The 20,730-nt window shown below is 34.7% G+C and overlaps 2 protein-coding genes across 2 annotated transcripts; both read right to left on the bottom strand.

Annotated features, from left to right (window-relative positions):
• Positions 1-2,720: 2,720 nt before the first annotated feature.
• LOC127119493 (protein SRG1) lies at positions 2,721-5,717 on the bottom strand. The gene is made up of 5 exons (XM_051049731.1): positions 5,399-5,717; positions 4,882-5,183; positions 4,269-4,516; positions 3,458-3,782; positions 2,721-3,255 (listed from the first exon to the last, which is right to left on the bottom strand). Exons 2-5 carry the CDS (start codon positions 5,110-5,112, stop codon positions 2,995-2,997), a joined length of 1,065 nt encoding a protein of 354 aa, XP_050905688.1. The 5' UTR covers positions 5,113-5,183; positions 5,399-5,717; the 3' UTR covers positions 2,721-2,994.
• Positions 5,718-14,085: 8,368 nt separating this feature from the next.
• LOC127119494 (expansin-A15) lies at positions 14,086-16,464 on the bottom strand. Its single transcript, XM_051049733.1, has 4 exons — positions 16,271-16,464; positions 16,042-16,174; positions 15,649-15,961; positions 14,086-14,911 (listed from the first exon to the last, which is right to left on the bottom strand). Exons 2-4 carry the CDS (start codon positions 16,166-16,168, stop codon positions 14,605-14,607), a joined length of 747 nt encoding a protein of 248 aa, XP_050905690.1. The 5' UTR covers positions 16,169-16,174; positions 16,271-16,464; the 3' UTR covers positions 14,086-14,604.
• Between the last annotated feature and the right edge of the window lie 4,266 nt (positions 16,465-20,730).

Raw genomic sequence — 20,730 nt, 5'->3', positions numbered from 1 at the left:
CTTGACTTGCTTCCTGTGCAAATTAAGTGTGTGTGTGGCTTGCTCCCTGTGCAAGTCATGTTTAGGGTAGGCTTGCTTCCTGTGCAAGTTAGCTAGAAACCTTAACTTAGGGATGATTTCGCATGATAACATCTAGGCTCGAGTCGTAGTCTCCCTAGTTGTGTCTCCCTCTGTTATCTGGTTAGGCTAGTCCTTTATCCCTCTGTAGGGGAACTACGTCGCCCTGATCCTCATACCAGATGAGGTACGTAGGCAGGAGATGAGCTGATCTCTCCGGGCGCCTGTGTCTTTGTTTTGTCTTGTTGTGTGCTTGGAAGCTGATGTAAGTCCATCGAGTGGCATTTGGGTTCCAGTGTGGGTTTGTTGGTTCGGATGCTGATGTAAGTCCAGTGATTGGCATTCAGGCTCCACGTTTGCCTCTTTGTGTGTGTTGTTGGTTCGGATGCTGATGTAAGTCCAGTGATTGGCATTCAGGCTCCACGTTTGCCTCTTTGTGTGTGTTGTTGGTTCGGATGCTGATGTAAGTCCAGTGATTGGCATTCAGGCTCCACGTTTGCCTTTGCCTGTGTTTGTTTGTGTGCGTGTCAGCCGAGCTACGAATGCTCTGATTCTTCTTCGTCCAAGAAGATACGTATGCATAGGATGCGATATCCTAGCGAGCATGTGTCGTTTCCCCAGTCCGAACTACTTTGACTCTGATGTCTATGCCTGATAGACTAAGTAGGCCCAGGATGCGATATTCTGCCGAGTCAGTCTTGTTTGTTTCCTCGTGTCTCTTTCAGCCAGTGTGTGTGAGTTTGAGCAGTGTTTTAGCAACCATTTATCCTTCCTTTTGTGCGTGGATCCCGTCGAGTACGACGGATGCGTAGGGGTGCTAACACCTTCCCTTCGCATAACCGACTTCCGATCCCATTCTCTTTGGTCGCGAGACCATGTTCTTTCCAGGTTTACTCTGAGCGTTTCCTTTCCCTCTTTTGGGATAAATAACGCACGGTGGCGGCTCTGTTGTTCTTGTTTTCCCGCCGGTTTTTCGCGTGATGCGACACCCACGCCAGATGACTTACACACCTGACACCTCAACATCAAACCCCCAACAACAGTGTCAGACCGGATACACACAACCCCTTGTCCGTCAAACGTTCCGTTCAACCAACACACAAACATACAACCAAAACATTTCATACACCCAACCCTAATACCAAGAGCATACCACATACCACCACCAACAAATTGACCATCAACCTGAGACTCAACATCGCTTCGCACCCACTCCATCACCCTACCAAAGTCGCCTAAGTCAGAACACCCAACGATCATTCAACACCAACCGCCCCTCCTCCTACCATAGCCAAGAAGCCCAAACCTCACAAAACCAAAACATCCAACAACCATATCTCTACCAAACACCCACCAACCTTTCCTCGACGCATCGTTCACACCCATGTCTCCCTTCATCCGTCCCGGTCGCCCATCAATGAGTCAACCACATCCCAACTTCTCTGGCATGGGTCATGAGCTCAGCTACGGCGGTACACCATCGATGCATACTGAAGACTATGCCGACTTGTCTGACTACCTCAACAGACCTTCTCATGTAGTTGGTAGTAACGCTCCTGGCCCTCAGATGCTCAAACACCGATACAGAATCGTCAACGTGGGTTAGGGTAGCTAGAGGATGTGGGACTGGAGGTCGGTTAGGTGATCCTGGTCATCACCATTAGGTTTCTTTGTGTAAACGGCAAATTTTATTAATATCAATTGGTCATATATCAAATTTATCTATCACGTATACCATTTACCAAAAAAAAAGTGCATTTTAGGAGGAGTCTCCAATTGAATTGGCGCCTCCATTCATATTTTAAGAGGAGTCTCCAATTCAATTGGCGACTCCTCTTTAAAGTGGAGTAGTTTGGAAAAAAAATTAAAACCAGGGGTATTTTGGGAATTTCCTTGAAAAACTGAATTATTTTCGTAAAAATTCCTGAAATAGTTGTTTCTCTTTCGCTTCTTTTCCTGCTTTTACTCTTTCGTGTCTTTGAAAGACACTCTTACCTTACTCTCTTTTGTTTTGTTCGATGTAGAAAATGTGATGGGAATTTATTCATTGTTTGGTCCAAGAGTAAATAGAAAGAAGGAAAGGTAGAAACATTTTCTCCCATTTGGTTGTGTAGATAGAAAAAGAGAAAAGAAAAAAGAAAAACACAAATTAATATAAATTTCCATTACTTGCATAAATAAGAAAATTTACAATTCCATTCTCTTAATACACCAAAACCCAACATACTCAACTAAAGTTGCTCACAATAAATTAGTGAAGCAAACAATGCTTCCAACAATACTAATATGGCGGGTGGTATTAATTTCCACCTCTTCCAACTTAGTAAAACACTACTAACATAAATTATAAAGTCAGCTAAAGTTGCTCACAATAAATCCGTCGCTGTTTCTAAACTCTACTAATCAAAACTTATTTTCCTTTCTATCTTTTAGAGATGTAGAGGGCTCAACAAGCTCATCATTTGGAAGCTATGCAAGTTATCTTGGCTCAAGCACCAAACCAAACTTATCAAATTCAGGTCAAGAAAATTGTGTTCTTAGTGACATGAGCAATAATACTACAGCAGCTCCTGTGAGATTGCCATTCAGTGGACAGTTTTCATACATTCCAAACAATTTCAACATAATGAATGATATGAAACTTCAACCAGCAACAACAGCAATGAATAATAATAATAATAATAATAATAATAATAATAATAATCCACATGAAAACCAAGTAGATAACTATCATGTCAATGGAAACTTTGAAGCACCTAAACAAGGGTTTGATCAATCTAACCACCATGATTGGACTTCAAACTCAGGTCCTTGTGCTGTTAATATTTACAAATCCACTTTATTGAATTATCGTTCCTTTGATACCTACCACATATGGTGTAACTGTTTTAACAGAACATGTTTATTTCAAAGCCAAATAGTTGTATACTACTTTTATCACTTGCCATTCTCATTTTGGATTCTCACAACATCAAGGCATGATTTCCCTAGTAGCTTGCGCGAAAAGAATGCTTTGTAGTAATATTCCGTAGTAATTGTTTTGAACAATGCCGGCTTTTCAGAAGTAACAAGACTTGGTGTTGGACCTATAACTTTGCTCATTTGGGGTCTGTGAAATGCAGCAATAGAAATCCTCTCTTTCTTTAAGTTAACTGTAGCTCGATGTTCGATACTCTGATAAATTCCGTTCGTCATAATCTGCACAACCATTAGTTCTTTTGGATTAGTCAATTCTGTCTTAATTAAGTACTATCTCGAAAAGACTAAACCACTTATATACACTGCCGAGCATCCGATACTAATCGTGTTCGAGGATATATTAGATTCTAACACATTCATAACAACACTTAAAAGGGTCAAATAATTAGAGGATATATACGACTAATTGCCTATCAATTACCTCTAAAATGTCTCCGATGTTTACGACAAAAGCATTGGTGAGTGGTGTAATAGAAATCCATTGTCCATCTTTCCTAATTTGGAGACCTTCAATGTCATTAGCTTGGAGAAGGATTGTTAAGGCCCCAGCATCAGAATGAGGATTCAGTCCAATGACATTTTCTGGTTGTGGACAAGGAGGGTAGAAATTCATCCTCATTGATTGATTTATATTTTCAAACAACTCTAGCATTTCATTTGGTTCAACTTTAAGAGCTTTTTCCATATGTTTGATGATTGTGATGCAAACTTTCTTCAACTCTAAACAATAGGTCTCTAAATCATCTCTGCAATGTCAAACAAAGTTGGTTAGAGGAATATAGTTCTAATCACTCAACTTCTATGTAACACCGACACTTCTAAAAAAATGTGTGTCAGTGTCTGTGTCCGAAACCGACACTGACACTTGTAATAATGTTTAATTTATTCATTTTTTAAAAGTACTATCAGTGTCGACGTATCATTGTCGGTGTCGTGTTTCCGGTGTCCGTGCTTCATAGCTCAATTGAGCTCAAGCGACAGAAGAAAATTTTTAGTTTAGAGGAAAATTGATAGTTAGCAGATATTGTTAACTGGCACCAATAATAGAATTTAAACATGTCACTATTGTTCTGCAATACGATATCTAATACAAAATATTGTCAATTAACAGCTATAACATCACTATAGGACTTATAGATTGCAAAGCTTGAACAAAAAACTATATTTTGCGATCATCGATTGACAACATTGTGGCTATCAAACAAAAATGAAGTGAGAAAAAGCTATAAAACCTGAACGGTTGGGGAATATTAGGAAATAAGCGAGGATTCCTTGCAGACGAAGGAAGAGTCGCAATGAAGAATAAGTCTGCCCATTCTAACTTTTGATTCTCAGATACAACAAACAATTGACCAAAACCCTCTACGTCATCGGGGGTCTGCCAAAATCTCTTCTTCTCTTCCGCCGGAAGAGTTAGAAACTCTTGAACACCTATCTTCACATTTTCCACTATTGAAGGATTGACTCCATGATTAATCAGCTGCACTCAATTTCATTTTTTGAAAATCTTACAAAGTTAATAAAACAAAAGTACAATAACTATATATAGTATCAATAAAGTGTTGAACTACATTTACAAGTAAATTTTCATAGCTAAGATTCAGAGTCATCTCAAAATTTAGATGCTCTGTGTAGGTTAGCCACAGTTTAACCATGATAAAACATATCGAGACCGGCCCTATTTAACCATAATTTAATTGTGACAAATATTTTATGAGATTCTATTTAACCACGGTTTAACTGTGATAAATTTTGGGCCTCGTGCAGTATCCCGCCTTGCAAGCCCTCAAAGTCAAAATTTTCTGCTGAATCAATTTTAAGACAGATGTGAAAAATAGTTCAAACCTGGAAGAATCCCCATTCTTTACAAGCATGATCTAGCTTCTCTACCTCAAGTTCATCTTCAGACAACAATTTACTTAGGTCAATGAGTGGAACTTGTTGTAAAGAACTTGTATTTGATACAACAATAGGGTCTTGATTTGGATGAATATATTGTTCTGGAACTTTTGTGTTGAGTTGCTTTGCAAGATCTTGGACAGAAGGCACCAATAATGAGGTTCCAAGCTTGGACATTGTTCTTCAATTACATAGATTAGACCCAATTTGACTCAATATGTTCCTTTTCTCATAAACTATATCAGCAACTGCAAATTGATTGAAATGAAATTATAAACTATTAATGTATAAGGGAATTTAATTTCAGTGATCTACTAAAATACCAAGATCATTTTCAATATAGATCTCATAAGCATGTTTTTAACCCCAAGATCAGTTCATTTATAACAACTATATTCATCCATAATCAACAGAAAAAATTGAAGAAATGAGTGTGTGAATGTAAAAGTGAGATTTTTCTTACCTTAATTAGCCTAAGATAGCTTTGAATGATGATTTGGGGTAACACTAATTTAGATGGAGTGGAACTCTTGAAGGAAGATTATTCAAGTCTTGGTCACCTACTCACTTAATTAAAAATATATAATTACTTAAATTATTAGTACTATTTAATAACAAATTTCAAAAAAAAAATTCAACTCATACAAGGGGTTGAAAATAAATATGCCCTTGCATACAAGATCCTAAGGGATCGGCCAATTGAAATAAAGTTAGCATATACGACTCTAAAGGGGCGTCACTTGAAGAAAAAAAAACATCTTAAAATTATAAGATAATGGTGCCAATTGGAAGAAAGGTCCATCTTCCCAAATTATTTATTTTTTAAAATATATATTATATAATATAGTGTAATGTTTAATATTTTTTTAGTAGATTTTTTCTATAAATAAAGATGTTTATTCTACCATATTCATCACATCTCTTCTTATTTTTTCTTAGTCTTTTTTTATTTGTTCCATCGTGTATATTAAAAGAAAGTGGTATGTTATTTATTCGACGACGAAGTCTCCGATGAAGATACTTTTTTGAAACATCCAAAATTTATAGCAATTAGAAAGGAGTTTGAACGGTTGATTATACGAAAAGATTAATGATGGGGAAAGAATTAAAAATATTTAGAGACTTGTTTCGTACATCTCAATTGTAGATGACAATAATGTTAAGCAGCATATGTATGTGCGAGTTAAAGATGACAATAATGTTAAAAATATGATGTTTACACTAGATGATATTGTTTTGATGGTTGCAATATCTTAGTTATTTTGCATTGTTAATTGTTTTTTATTTATTGTTTGTGTTGTTGTTTTTTACGCTTTATTGTTTGTTGTCTTGTAACCCACAAGTTGTTATCCTTATTAAACTCGAAGGTTCTAAAAAATTTAACAGCATAATTAAAACTCGAAGATTCCAAAAATTTATGATCATTTATTCTAAATCGAATCGAAACCCCCTATTTTGTCTTCTTATTTGGTTAATTGGCAAGAGTTCTTGTGATACGGTACTCGGGTGTCGCTTCCCTAGATTATCGTTCTTAGTTACTCGTTTTTGACTCGTGTGCGACAGCGAATCAGGTCACAAGATTCTTTAAGAAACGTAAAGATTTGGGGCATCAAGATGGGATGGTTTGGAGGAGAATGAAAATGGGATTAAGGTCTAGGGTTAGGATTAGTGGTTGATTTTGGTCAACTGATTAACCAAAAAGTCAACAGTTGACCAAAGTCAATTGTAGGTCAAAAATATATTTTTTGTGTAATCTTGATTTTGGACCTTTTGTAATGGAATATGTGAATGTTTTGGTAAGACAATGGATTCTTTTGTAATGCAATGTGACTTGATTTCCAAGCAAACATCTTTTCCTCCAAATTCCAAACTTGAAATACTGAATCTTTCCCTTGAACGCTTTAAACAAAACTTGGCCTTGAATTTGAACATGAATCATGAATCTTGATATGGACCATAATACCTGGCCTTAGATTCAAACCAATCAAACAAAGGACTAGAGTGATGAACAAACCTCTAAAGAGATTTTAACTTGTCACAGTCAATTTTTCATGGTTGACTAAGTAAACACAACAACAAATCCAATGCCAATATACAAGCTCTATGATCCAAAAGGGTCAAGAATCAAGAATTAAGGTTTCATAGGAATTGATCCATAAAGAGTGAACTAATCATCATTATTGTTCCAAAATAGTCAAGACATAGTATACGCTTTATCCACTAGCTTTGTGTTGGTGTAAGCCCTAGAGGCCAATAAATTTTGGTACTTGTATCGAATAATAAAAGGCATTCTCTTTATTATGGTTGATTAATAAAGTCCCTGGAATAGATAGTCCGTTTAATGTATTAAGTGTGACTTAATCATGAGAACACATTAAACATAAGGACACTATTCCTAAAGTATCCGTAGTCGAGCTTTAGTGTGAAGTGGGATAACATTAAAGCATTAAGACTATTATGTTTGTAGACTGATGATCACATCTCATGGATCATGGATAAAGAGTTATCAAGTCTTAAACATAGGTATGAATATTATGAGTAATATTTATACCGGATGACCCGCTATGAGAATACTATATAGAAAGTTATGCAAGGTGTCATAAGTTATTCTCATGGTGATAATAGTGTATTCCACTCTTCGACCTGAAACCACTATGGATCCTAGATGTAGAGTCGAGTGCTTTATTGCTGATCCAACGTTGTCCGTAACTGGATAACCATAAAGACAGTTGATGGGTACTCCACAAAGCATGCTGAGGGACATGAGTGACCTAGATGGAATTTGCCCATCCTGCATAACAGGATAAATGTCTATGGGCCCAATATTGAACTGGACAAGGATGACACGGTCTATGCCTTGTGTTCAATATAGACATAAGGGGTAATTATACACATAAGTATTATCACATAAGGAATTGTCAGATCACATGACATTTTCGTGTCTTGGGTAGCAGTGATGTGTTGCTAGATACCGCTCACTGTTTATTATGTTAAATCCGTGATTTAATATAATTGTCAACGTCACGAAAACCTACAGGGTCACACACAAAGGACGGATTGATGAAAGATAGAGTAACTAAGGAATACCGTAAGGTACGGTGCCCTTAAGTGAGTTATAGAGCATCGTAAGGTACGATGTACTTGAGTAGAATACGAAATATGGTAAGGTACCATGAGCTTAAGTGATTTTGGGCATATTATAAGATATGGGCCAAAATACACTTAAGTGGGCTTTTAGCTTGAAGCCCACACAAGTAGTTCTATAAATAGAACCCTTGTGCAGAAGCAAAAAAAATTGCGGTTGCATTCTTTTCGTTTTCACTCTCTCTCACTCACTCAAAGCCTTCATTCGTACCAGCTAGCACTGAGATTGAAGGAACCCGTTCGTGTGGACTGAGTAGAGACGTTGTCATCGTTCAACGTTCGTGATCGTTTCGTGGATCTGCATCAAAGGTTTTGATCGTCACAAGAGATCTGCATCAAAGGTTTTGATCGTCACAAGAGATTTGCACCAAAGGTTTCGATCATCACAAGAGGTAAATATTCTATCACTGATCATGACCATTCGTAAGGATCTCTAAAGGAGAAATTTTAATTTCCGCTGCGTTTTGGACCGCAATTCTCCTTCACTTTGTACCATAAATAAGCAAGACCCTTTGAATCAATAGTGCTTATTTGAGGATGAAGTTATAAATGAATGTGTTATGATGGATGATTAGGACATATGGATATGCAGATGAAATTAGCAATAAGCCAGACAAAATTGAATAAGTAGGGAAAATTTGGGGGTATGACACCATGGTTGACTTTGTTGATCAAAGTCAAACTTGCACATGACTTCCAAATCCACATGTTCGTGATGTAATCAACATGTCTTGGCCAATATTAGGGTTTCCCCAAATACTTAATCCAGGAGAACAATAGGGTTTACTAATTGTTATTCTAGTGTGTAGGATCAAAAGACGTTAGCCTTGATATAAATCAAGTTAATCACTTAGAAGAATCATTAAAGAGAAGCAAGGCTTTTATGAATCTGAAGAATCAGAACAAAAGCCTTCAAACTTTGAAGAGTCAACTCAAGTCTTTCAGATGACCAACCTTATTCAAAGATCAATAAGGTTCTGAAGACTAGAGTAATTTGAAGCAAGCAGACTTTATCATAAGAAATGACTATGCAACTTTTTAATAAGTGTCATCAGTAGTTTTGAAGATTTTTCTTTGAAGGATTATTGTTTATATTAAGTCAACAACTCTGAAAGTGTTCATCCAGATTAGTTCTGATCGACTCTGATATAAGGAAAGTTCAGAACCTATAAACCCAAGACTTTGAAGTCTCACTCCAACCAGGTTCTGAAGACATACTTTAACTTCTGATTATGCTTTAACTAATTCTATAAAAAAATCCTCTGATTCGGGAAGTTAAGTATAAAGATAAAAACGACTTAGATCAAGCTTCGACAAACGTCTACAAGAAGTCTCCAGTCAAAAGTTATCTAAAGAAGATCATGTGATAACGGTACATTACTATATGTCAAATCAAGATAAAGTAACATATTGTTAGGATTTGATCTTTTCAACTACTATGAACTCTACTCTGCTCCTCTCAACGTCTTTATGCTAGCTAAGTTTAAAGTACAGTTAATGTGTTCTAGCTAAACACCTTCAACGACTACTTCTTTATACATTTCATAGTATTTGTTGAGAGAAAAAGAGATTGTGTTTATACAGAAAACATAGATAAAAGAAACACTTACTAAATAGAAAATATAACCACAAGGGTTAAGTATGTGAGAGTGAAGTGAAAATGATCAAGAAAATCATCATAACAGAAAGGCACAATAAAGAAGGAAATATATGCTTGAAGAGAAAAAGATTGAAAACTTCAATCTTCCATACTTAGGAGAAATCAACTTATATTATGCTCAATAGTGTATATACTTTGTGTATCTTCTTAACTAAGAAGCACACACATAAACACTAGGTTAATACCAGACTCCTTTGTTAAGAGAATCTGAAGACTCTAGCAGTTATTCTCAAAGTAAGTCTATTTCTGTTAGATTGAGAAAAAAAGTCTCTTGCTGGGTGCTTGAGCAAAGAAGTCTCTTTGTGAATAGATTGAGAATTGAAGTCACATGCTTACAGGCAAAGCAGGAAGTCCTGAACGGGTTGTTTAGACATTAAAGTCTCATGCTTGCGGGCAAAGCAGAAGTCTCTTTCAAGGATTGATTGAGCATTGAAGTTTCATACTTGGGAGCAGAGCAAAAGTTTCTTTCTGTGGGATTGAGCGGGAAGTTCTGAACGGGTTATTCATGCAATGAAGTGTCTTGCTTGAGGGCTTGAGAAGAAGTCTCTTTCTAGGTTGATTGAGAAAATTCTAATTTGAGTAATTATAGTGAAAATATCTTGCGTTGCAAGGAAACTGGACTACTCTTGGTTTGGGAGGAACCAATATATATTGTGTGTCTCTTTATTTACTTCAGCATTTATATTTTGTTGTGCAACAAACTCCGAAATCAGACTCTGATCTGATTCAGACTCTTACTTGGATTAGAATCTGAGCTTGACATATCAGGTTCTAAACAGGTTTAAGAAAAAGAAGTAAATTTCCACATACATAATTCAACCCCCCCCTTCTCGTGTATATTTTTCTCACCTTCAAATGGTATCAGAGCCCGACTGTGCTTATTTCACTTAACAGTGAAACATAAAAGATTCAGTGAGAAAAAGCTACTCAATCAGTGGTTCAAATTTCTTTGAAGTTTCCTTCATTAGTTATAAAATGGAAATTGCATAAGGTAAAGAAAGATGAGATGAAGAGATCAAGAAACTTGTTTCTACTTTAAGTCACTTGTTTGTGAGTATGAAGGAATTTTTAATCTTTAAGACTGACTCGTGGGACAAGTGTATTTGCTGAAGAAACCAAGAAACCTTTTCTGCTTTAAGTCATTTGCTTTGTGAGTATGAAAGGATTCCTTAATCCTTAAGACTCTCTCGTTGGGCAAATGTGCTTGCTACAAGAATCAAGGTTTAATCTTGATCTGCTTAGTTAAAAGGAAGACTGGGTAAACTTCTAGATTCTCAAAAGTCAGAAACACCAAAAGAAGCTTATGTTTGAGAAGATTCTAATGGGGATTATGATGATAAGGAAATGTCTTTCATTTTTCAAGAGATTTCAACAGCTGACCAAGAGACTTTCTGGTAGAATATATAACTTCATATGTTTCTGTTTTAGAAGCAGAGAAGATGATCAGAAGATCTGCTACGAGTGCAACAAGCCTGATCACTTTTGAAATGATTGTCCTGATCTACAAAAGGACAAATCATTTAAGGAAATCCTTCTGAAGGAAAATGTCAAGAAGCAAGTTCAAGAAAGGTATCATGGCAACATGAGATAAACTTGATGATGAATAAGATTCAGACAGAGAAGCTGAAGAAGCCAACCTTGAACTGATGGCTCTTACACTCTCTGATTCAGAATCTGAGTCAAGTTATGGGTCTGAATATGGTGAAGAAGATGAGGTATATTCTAACATATCTTGTTCTGATCTTATTCATGATTTCATGAGAATTTGTCAAGTTTAGGAAAGACACATAAGGCTGTTAAGAAACAACTTGAGTTTTTTAAAGAAGAACCGAAACCTTCTAAAGAAACTATTGAGACATTGGAAATAAATCCAGCTGCTGCTTGATCAGGATATGGCTCTCCAATATTTCTTAACAATATATCTTAACAGAATTTTACTTCCATCCATGATCTATGGAGTAAGTAAAAGCATAGGATATGGTCTAGGCTTCCATGAAAAATGTGTGGTTTCCAAAACCTTGATATGGGAGAAACTCTCAGAACCATTTTCTTCAAGTCATGGTGATAAAAGGCTTAATGACTAATTTGTGTTTGATGTTGAAGGGATCAATGTTATGAACCCATCAAAGTCAATAATAGAGAAGTCAAAGATTCTGATAGAACTAGAGACCTCAAGGTTAAAGGTTCTGCAGAAGTCAGAACCTGAGATCTTAAAATTAGTGGTTTTGATGAAACCAGACACTATGATCCAAAAGTTAAATGGTCAAGAGAATTCAGTACCTAAGACTTCTGGATTCAAGCTTCTGAAATGTTCATAAACTAATGTCTAAGCTTATCCATGACAAAAAAATTATAAAAAGAAAGTCGGGAATACGGCTAGACATTACTCTAAGGCAATGGCACATATTAAGAAAAGGCCTGGAGTAACAAACACAAATGGACCCATAAGATTATGGGTTTCAAAATCTGAAATTGTGTTTGCAAATATGCTAAAAGGAAAAGATAATGCATATGTCATAATATCTGGACAATATATGATTACATCCTACAATAAGAGGAAAGCATATGTTCTTAATCCTTACTCTGAAAGAGGAAGGAAAGTTGAAGTATGAAGAAAAGCATAATAAGAGTATTATGGTTACTAGTACTACTCCAAAATTATACGGAACGAGGACCATGTTCAACAACAAGAGTGTTTAAGATTGATTTTCGTTAGTAAGAACATTGTTGGAACCAAAAGTTGTTCAAGAGGCACACACCAAGGTATGTCTAAACTCCTTTTTATTTAGACAGCTTTTATGAATGAGATATTATTTGCTTTAGTTTCTGCATCTATCTCCTTGATACATAACCATCCTAGATAATATGTCTGCATACGAATTCTCAGAACAGGTGGAAAATATTCTTTTGTATCCTTATCCATATTCTTTGTTCAGAACCAAGTATTGCAGACTAAAAAGTTTTGATCAGAAAAGTGTTGTTGTTCAAGTCAACTCTTTAATGAGTTGTTTTGCTTGTCTTACCCATTGTCTTTTAAAGACTTAATTATTTTCTAAGAAAGGGTTTCTGATCTTATTTTAAAAGCTTGATCTGAATATGGAGTATCAAATACTAATGTGAATCAGAAGTAGCTCCATCAAAGACTTTGATGACATGTAGCATCTGAAAAGCATCAGGCTCCGAGACTCAGAAAAAGAATAAGGATTACTTGTAAATTTTTATAAAAATTCATGTGTCTGAAAATTTCTATGTTAGCTAAGAAGTTATTTGCGTAGAATCTGTAGAGTAGTAATGTTTTATTCCTTGGATTCACTATGGCATCTCTCTCTTTTCATTTACTAGTCATTCTTTGTGCTTGTTTATCTTACTTGTTGGTTTTTCCAAAAGATTTTTTATGATTTGTCTTTTCAAAATCTAGTTGTCTTAAATCTTTTTCTTTCTCGATTTTACCTTTTCATTCCCTATTTAAACTGATCTCTCTCGGTCTAAATTTTTCATTATGGTTTTACAATTTGTCTCTCAAACCTGATTAACACAGTTATGCAATCTTGCTCTAGTTTTTAAAAGCTCTTATCTCTAGCTTTTGTCTAATCTGAGATGACCTCGAACTCAAACCTTGATGTGAGAAATCAACGAAAAAACATCAATGAAAAGCTAGATCTTCTTGAAGAATTGAGTCTCCGACTATGATCTTCTCCTTCACTCAGACTTAAGAGTAAAAAAAATTATCAAGTAATGTTCTTTGGATTAAAATTATAATTAAAAAGCAAAACCACTTTACTAACAAATTTTAAAATTTTATACACAAGGTTGTAATGGACTAGTTGAAATAAAGAAAGCTAAAAGTTGATACTTTAACTATAGTTTTTTTATCAATATATAATTTATTTATTTTTAAATAAATTAATTATTAGTTGAATCAGATCCTAATTTATTCAATTATTATACAGTGATTTACCCATCTTGTGTATAGGAAAATTTGCAAAATACTAGTTATAATAGAATAATAGAGAAAGCAACCTATGTAAGCAACGTTGTTGTGAAGGTTTGATGTATGACAAAGTCACATTTATTAAAAAAAACAAAAAGTCTTTGTTTCTCTTTAACATTTGCACATGGAGATAGTTGTTTCTCTTTCGCTTCTTTTCCTACTTTTACTCTTTTGTGTCTTTGAAAGACACTCTTACTTTACTCTCTTTTGTTTTTGTTTTGTTCGATGTAGAAAATGTGATGGAATTTATTCATTGTTTGGTCCAAGAGTAAATAGAAAGAAGGAAAGGTAGAAACATTTTCTCCCATTTGGTTGTGTAGATAGAAAAAGAAAAAAGAAAAAAGAAAAACACAAATTAATATAAATTTCCATTACTTGCATAAATAAGAAAATTTACAATTACATTCTCTTAATACACCAAAACCCAACATACTCAGCTAAAGTTGCTCACAATAAATTAGTGAAGCAAACAATGCTTCCAACAATACTAATATGGCGGGTGGTATTAATTTCCACCTCTTCCAATTTAGTAAAACACTACTAACATAAATTATAAAAATACCATAATTAATTAATTAATCTCTGTAAGCTTTTTTAGCAACAGAAGATTAATTCAAAAAGAAAAAAAATACCCCAATAATCAAAATGGCCCAAATAAATATGAACCATCTTGCTACAATCAAAATGATGAAAAGCCAATTCAAAAAAAGGCCTTCACATTTTCTAACCCTAGAATTTCAATTTCAATTTCAATAACTCATCATACTATTTAATACCCTAGTATACTATTGAGTTATACTAATACTTAACTTAGGAAATTAAATTAAAACATACTATATATAAATTGTATTATATATGATGATAAATTATGTGTCTAGTGGAATTGGGCACCAGTGTAGGTTTGACCAAAGGACCAACCAGAAGGGGCAACATTGTTTGAAACAATGGTTTTTCCATCACTTGTTGTAACCTTAAAAGACAAGGGTTGTCCATTAAGATAATTGTTGCTTTGCCAATTTTGTCCCCAGTTTCTTGACATTGGCATCCACCCTGTTCTTGAACCTTTAATAGCAACTGAATGTACATCTCCAGCACCACCCACATTTGTTACTAGGACTAAATTGAAGTAGGAATGTCCATTTATTGTAAACCTAATTCCTCCCCTTCTCCTGCAGGGTACCCTACACAAATCCACACAAAAATTAATTATTTACAACCATAGATATTCCTTTGTTTTTTTAGTTTTATTTTCTATTTTTTAAATTCTTTTTGAAAAACAATTATAAATATCAACAATTTTATATGAAATATAAATAAATGATATCACATAGATCTAACCCTAATCAACTAGCAAATTAGAGTTGAGCTATGCCATGATGCCCCCAACCTATATTTTAATTAAAGAAAAATAATATTTTTAATTGTTATTTTAAAAAATTTAAAACAATATGTAAAAATATCTCTAATAATTTATTTTAGACTATGGAATTAACATAATTAATATTCAGGGTACAATAATTTTTTGTCAAATAAAAAATAACAAAATTTAACTAATTTAATTGAGAATTCACATTAGTATAATAACCTTAAAAATAATAATTTAACAACCAATTTAGCAACAAAAAAAAAAGTATTTCCATTATAAAATTACCAACCCTAAAAGGAATCCCATTAACTACCTACATAAAGTTAAAGAAATTACACTAACTAGAAACAAAAAAAGTTAGGAAACTTCCAAATGCATGTGATTTAAAAATAGAATTTATAAAAATATTTAAAAGTTGAAAGTGACATAAGGGCCAACCCATTATACAATTAAAATTATAAAAAAAATCAAAAATAATATTATAAAAACAAATTAAAATATATACTAAAAAAATTTAAAAGTTGAAAAATAAAATTAAAAAAAAAAAGTTACCTTCTGTAAGAAACAGGAACAATTCCAGCTTTATATTGAGCAATTCTTAGAAAAACAGGTTGAGCAAGATCAAAGTGATGCAAAGGAGGGTTACACCATCCACCAGCATTATTAGGTAAGGCATTGTTTGGAGGACAGAAATTAGTGGCAGTAACCAAAATGGAACCAGGAAGACACCATTTATGGTCACCAGCACATCTTATCTCAAAACAAGACCCACAGCTTAAGCCACTGTTGAACAAAGCTGTGCTTAAAGCAGCTGTGTTTGTTCCATAACCTTGACTGTATAGGTTACCATATCCACATGCCCCACCTAAAAAAAATCATTTTTTTTATAATTTAGTCAAATGGGTTTTGTTTAAATTTCTCAATAATTAAAAAAAAATTGCTTACCCATTGTTCCTGATGCATCACTTCCTCCATAGAAGGTTGCATGTGCATTAATCCATCCTCCTCCATAGGCATAAGCTGAGGAAAATATAGTAAGAAATCCAACCAAGAGCAAACTTATTGGAACCATCTTTTCCTGAACATATACAAAATTAAGTTAAGTAAAAAAAATTAAGCTTAACTTGTGAAATATTGAACTTGAGATTAGTAGAGAAGTGAAATGCATAGTTACTTTGATTTTGTAGGGTTGATGAAAGGAGGGACAAAATGCAGTATGAGAGAGAGAATGAGAAGTGAATGAGTGAACAAAAGTGAAGGGTAAGGTACTTAATTTATAGAGCTTTGGAGAGAGTGAAGAAAGATTGGGTTAGTTTACAGCTTTAACTACTGTTTTTAAAATGTTGGGAAGAAAAAACCGCTAGTAGTTTAAGTGGTTTATTAAAAGATAGTAGTAATGAAAATGAGAAGTTATTAAAAGAGTGGAAATTGACAAGGGGACAATTTTTGAAGTTGGAAAAAAAGCTGTTTTGTGATGGAAAGCGTGTGGTTTTGTAGCTTTCATGGTTAGAAAATCTAAAAAATGGATGTGGGGTATAGTGGTTTTAAGTTGGATGGTGAACAAGCTGCCAATAGCACATGCAAGCATCTTCCATTTGCCGCAAATGCCCTTTCAAATCTTCTCTTTGGTCCTCACTTTTGTTGCACCAATGCTTTTTTTTCCTCCTTTTCTTCTTTTTTTCCAAATCAATTAAAAACTTATGTGTGCACTATTTTGTTTTTCTTTTTAATTAGTATGAAATTTCACTCTGTCTCTTTGGCATGTTGACAAGAGTTTGTATTGGCGTTAAGATTTGTCTAGTGTGTGCAAGTGTGATAACCCTATATCATGTATAAGGAATTCTTTTCTCCACTATCTTATCAAATACTACTATTTATTTTTTATATTCATTTAATAATTAATGTATTTGTTTAATTATTTCTTATATAAAGAAAGAGAGATGATATTAAATATATTACTAAATCGAACCAAAAATCTTTAATATTAAAAAAATTATTAGTTATGAAGGGATTAAAGAGTTTTATGTGCTAGAAGAAACACAAAAGAAACGATATAAGTTGTAATTCATTATTTTGTAGAAAGTTATATTCAACTGAGGTGTGTCTGACTTAGTTGAAATAGGAAATTTAGTAAGAGTGAATTGTATTCGACATATAGTTGTTGTGTCGAAGTTAAGGTGTTTTGTGTATGTTTTCGGTTTAGGTCTTGATTATCTATATATACATGCATGTTATGTTGTAATGAACAAATTGAACACCTTCACTTAATAGGAATCGTATACTGTTTTATTTCTTTTCTCTCCCTTCTTTCTCCATCTTCTTCTTGAAACCCTAATTGTTTCATCAGTTCCAATAAATTGGTATCAACGAGTTCGATTGCGAATCAGAGAGAATATGTAATGGAAAACGGTAACAGTGTTGAGAATAACAAGTGTGAGTAGTGTGGAAAAGTCTCACATTTATTAGAAATATGGAAAGTTGTGTATTTATAAGTGAGAGAACTCACACACCTATCACCTTAAGGTTTTGTATGAGTATGTGGTATGTCTCTCACAAAGGTGTGTTGCTCGTAAAGAAAGACCTCAAAGTAAAAATGATTCCCCATGTTGACCTCTGAATTGACTGCAACAGTGATATCACAAGCATTTGGTTCGAGTGAAGGGACATACTCACTTGTGTCGAAATTACCTACTAGGTAGGAGGTGACTCATTGAAGAGTGTCAATGGTGGTACAAGTGTAAAGAGCTTTCGCTTGAGGGGAAGCATTGTGGATAGACTCACACTTGAGAAAAAGTGTTAAGAAAAACAAGTGTGAGTAGTATGGGGAAGCCCCACATTGGTTAGAAATATGGAGACTTCGGCATTTATAAGTGAGAGAACTCATACACCTATCACCTTAAGGTTTTGGGTTAATATGTGGTGTGTCTCTCACAAAGGTGCGTTACTCATAAAGAAAGTCTCAAAAGTAAAAAGGCTTCATCGTGTTGACCCCCCGAGTTGACCCTAACAAACACAACATCAACGCAATTTCCAACGAGTCTACCAGAATGGGAGAACTATAAGAGGTGGATTGTGCGGATGAATTATATCTTCAGATTTTAAGATGTGGCTGAAATTATGAACGATCGAGTACATGCATTGGAAGCAAATGTGAATGATGTTCAACAAGATGTGCACAAGGAATGAAGGAAGAAATATGGAAAAACTTTGTTCTTGATCCATCAATTTGTGGATCCTAACGTGTTTAAGAATATCATTGAAGAAGAAACAACAAAAGGCATGTGGGACAGGTTAAAGAACTTGTACAACGGAAATGAAAAGTTGAAGAGGGTGTAGTTATAAACGCTAAGAAAGCAGTTTGAGATGACTCAAATGAAAGAATATGAGCCAGTTTTAGAATTATTTACATGTGTGGTATCGCTAAGAAACAAAATGAAAGTGAATGGTGAAGCAAAGTGGATGCATTCAAACAGTTCAAGAAATCACTAGGTATATGTGGATTTACCTTATCGAAAGGAAAAGGAATGTATTCACACAGTTCAAGAAGTTTAAATTGCATGAGGAGAAGCAAAGTGGATGCAAGTTAAAGAAACTGAGAACTGATGGTAGTGGTAAATACACCTCTAGAGAATTTGCAAGATTTTGCGCGGATGAAGTTATAGCGCATGAGGTCACTGTATCATATACACCTCATCATAATGGTATATCTGAGAGGAGAAATATAAGTATATTGAACATGAGTAAGAGCATGTTGAAGGCTAAAGATATTCCAAAGAGATTTTAGGGTGAAACAACTTTGACAATAATATACATTCTAAATAGATGTCCAACAAAGAAGATAGTCGAGAAGACATCTTATGAGGCTAGGACAGGACAGAAGCCAAATGGTATTCATCTTAGAGTCTTTGGATCAATGTGTTTCAGTCATATTCCTGAATAATTAATGAATAAGCTAAATGATCAACGTCAAACTATGGTGTTCATAGGTTATCATTTGACTAATGCATACAAATTGTGTTCACCAAATAATGATAAACTTATGATCAATTGAGATGTTCTAGTGAATGAAAGCAAATGGTAGGATTGGAGTCAATGGTCAGTTCGATAGGAGCAAGAAACAATCACAATTTTGCTCGATGAAGACCAGCAGACTAAAGTCACAACCAATAGAAACGAAGAACCACGTAAGTAGAATGTTAGGAGATCGATTAGAACAAAAACTGAGTCGACAAGGCTAGTTGGATGTGAGATATTTCCAAATCGAGCAGTCGATGTAGATGGTGACTTAATAGAAGTGTTGGTGTAAGCCCTAGAGGCCAATACTTTTGGTACTTGTATCGAATTATTTATTAATAATAAAATGCTTTTTCTTTATTACGTTTGTTTAATAAAGTCCCTAGAATAGCTAGTCTACTTAATGTATCAAGTATGACTTAATCATGAAATCACATTAAACATAAGGACACTATTCTTAAAGTATCCGTAGTCGAGCTTTATTATGAAGTAGGATAACATTAAATCATTAAGATTATTATGTTTGTAGACTGATGATCACATCTCATGGATCATGGATAAAGAGTTATCAAGTCTTAAACATAGGTATGAATATTGGGAGTAATATTTATACCGGATTGACCCGCTATGAGAATACTATATAGAAAGTTATGCAAAGTGTCATAAGTTATTCTCATGGTGATAATGTTGTATACCACTCTTCGACCTGAAACCACTATGGACCCTAGATGTAGAGTCGAGTGCTTTATTGCTGATCAAACGTTATTCGTAACTGGATAACCATAAAGACAGTTGATGGGTACTCCACGAAGCATGTTGAGGGACATGAGTGACCTAGATGGAATTTGCCCATCCTGCCTAACAGGATAAATGTCTATGGGCCCAATATTGAACTAGACAAGGATGACACGGTCTATGCCTTGTGTTCAATATAGACATAAGGGCAAAAGGGTAATTATACACATAAGTATTATCACAGAAGGTTTTGTCAGATCACATGACATTTTCGTGTCTTGGGTAGCAGTGATGTGTTGCTAGATACCGCTCACTGTTTATTATGTTAAATGCGTGATTTAATATAATTGCCAACGTCACGAAAACCTACAGGGTCACACACAAAGGACGGATTGATGAGAGATAGAGTAACTAAGGAAAACCGTAAGGTACGGTGCCCTTAAGTGAATTATAGAACATCGTAAGGTACGGTGTACTTGAGTAGAATACGAAATATGGTAAGGTACCATGGGCTTAAGTGATTTTGGGCGTATTATAAGATATGGGTCAAAATACACTTAAGTGGGCTTTTTAGCTTGAAGCCCACACAAGTGGTTCTATAAATAGAACCCTTGTGCAGAGGCATTAATTGCGGTTGCATTATTTTCGTTTTCTCTCTCTCTCTCTCTCTCTCTCTCACACTCAAAGCCTTCATTCGTACCAGCTAGAACTGAGATTGAAGGAACCCGTTCGTGTGGACTGAGTAGAGACGTTGTCATCGTTCAACGTTCGTGATCGCTTCGTGGATCTGCATTAAAGGTTTTGATCATCACAAGAGATCTGCACCAAAGGTTTCAATCGTCATAAGAGGTAAATATTCTATCACTGATCATGACCATTCGTAAG

The sequence above is a fragment of the Lathyrus oleraceus genome, chromosome 2 (genome assembly GCF_024323335.1).
Source record: "Lathyrus oleraceus cultivar Zhongwan6 chromosome 2, CAAS_Psat_ZW6_1.0, whole genome shotgun sequence".
Lineage (NCBI taxonomy): Eukaryota > Viridiplantae > Streptophyta > Magnoliopsida > Fabales > Fabaceae > Lathyrus > Lathyrus oleraceus.
Note: the sequence above shows the minus strand (reverse complement) of the source record. Positions and strands in the feature narration are given on the sequence as shown.

Coding starts and splice junctions, on each gene's coding strand:
- LOC127119494 (XM_051049733.1), bottom strand. CDS start 16,168: ATGGTTCCAATAAGTTTGCTCTTGGTTGGATTTCTTACTATATTTTCC. Junction 15,962..16,041: donor TGATGCATCAGGAACAATGG/GTAAGCAATTTT, acceptor GATTTTTTTTAG/GTGGGGCATGTGGATATGGT. Junction 14,912..15,648: donor GTTCCTGTTTCTTACAGAAG/GTAACTTTTTTT, acceptor GGATTTGTGTAG/GGTACCCTGCAGGAGAAGGG.
- LOC127119493 (XM_051049731.1), bottom strand. CDS start 5,112: ATGTCCAAGCTTGGAACCTCATTATTGGTGCCTTCTGTCCAAGATCTT. Junction 4,517..4,881: donor AAGAATGGGGATTCTTCCAG/GTTTGAACTATT, acceptor AATTGAGTGCAG/CTGATTAATCATGGAGTCAA. Junction 3,783..4,268: donor AATATTCCCCAACCGTTCAG/GTTTTATAGCTT, acceptor TTGACATTGCAG/AGATGATTTAGAGACCTATT.